Genomic DNA, 815 nt, shown 5'->3' on the forward strand with positions numbered 1-815 from the left:
CACGGATATCGCGAATGGCGATCGCATACCACTGTTCAAATGGTCGCCCACGAGGAACGCTTTGATTTACGTTCACAAGAACGATATCTATTATCAGGTGTTCTTCGAGGGTGGCAGCGACACTCGAAGAATAACGAACACCGGCGTCCCCGACATCGTTTTCAACGGGATACCCGACTGGGTTTACGAGGGTAATCGAAAACAACAATGGAAAAAGAAAGAGAAATGAAAAGAGAGAGAGAGAAAAAAAAAACATTCGAATCGTATCGACGGATAATCGAATAATCCATATTAATCCGCGATGATTTACAGAGGAAGTGCTGGGCTCACCCGTCGCATTCTGGATCTCGCCCGATGGACAACATCTTGCTTTCGCAACCTTCAACGATACCAACGTCCACGATATCGTAATATCTAAATACGGCTCTCCTGGAAACTTGAGAGATCAATATCCGAACGAGATCAAGATAAAATATCCAAAAGTAGATATATTCATATTTTTCGTATTCGTTATTTTCAAAAAAGAGAGGAAAAAAAAAAAAAAGAAAAGTTCCCCTTCGCTTTTTGGGTCGCAAAAGTACTCGAGTAGAGTTTTGGCGCGAAGAAACGGAAGTTCAGGGACGAAGGGAAAGATGGTTTAAAAAGGGTTTAAAAGGGGATGGAAAGGGTTTAACCCTCCCAGTTTCGCTTTTGGGGACACATTTTCTATCACTCTCGGATATTGGATCCAGTTTATTTCTTTATATCGGCGGCCCCAATTTTCGAACGCATGTTTTATTCACTCCGGAATTTCCCCCCCCTTTTTTTTTTTTTTC

At 42.1% G+C, this 815-nt stretch overlaps 1 protein-coding gene across 1 annotated transcript in view; it reads left to right on the top strand.

The window, feature by feature from the left end:
- LOC102677748 (venom dipeptidyl peptidase 4) overlaps nucleotides 1-815 on the top strand; it is a 9,819-nt gene that overhangs the window by 5,452 nt on the left and 3,552 nt on the right. Inside the window, exons 6-7 of the mRNA XM_006614104.2 lie at nucleotides 1-191; nucleotides 313-482. Coding sequence (XP_006614167.2) covers nucleotides 1-191; nucleotides 313-482 — 361 coding nt within the window. The remainder of the gene's footprint in view (nucleotides 192-312; nucleotides 483-815) is intronic.

The sequence above is a fragment of the Apis dorsata genome, unplaced genomic scaffold (assembly GCF_000469605.1).
Source record: "Apis dorsata unplaced genomic scaffold, Apis dorsata 1.3 scaffold_169, whole genome shotgun sequence".
NCBI classification, from domain to species: domain Eukaryota; kingdom Metazoa; phylum Arthropoda; class Insecta; order Hymenoptera; family Apidae; genus Apis; species Apis dorsata.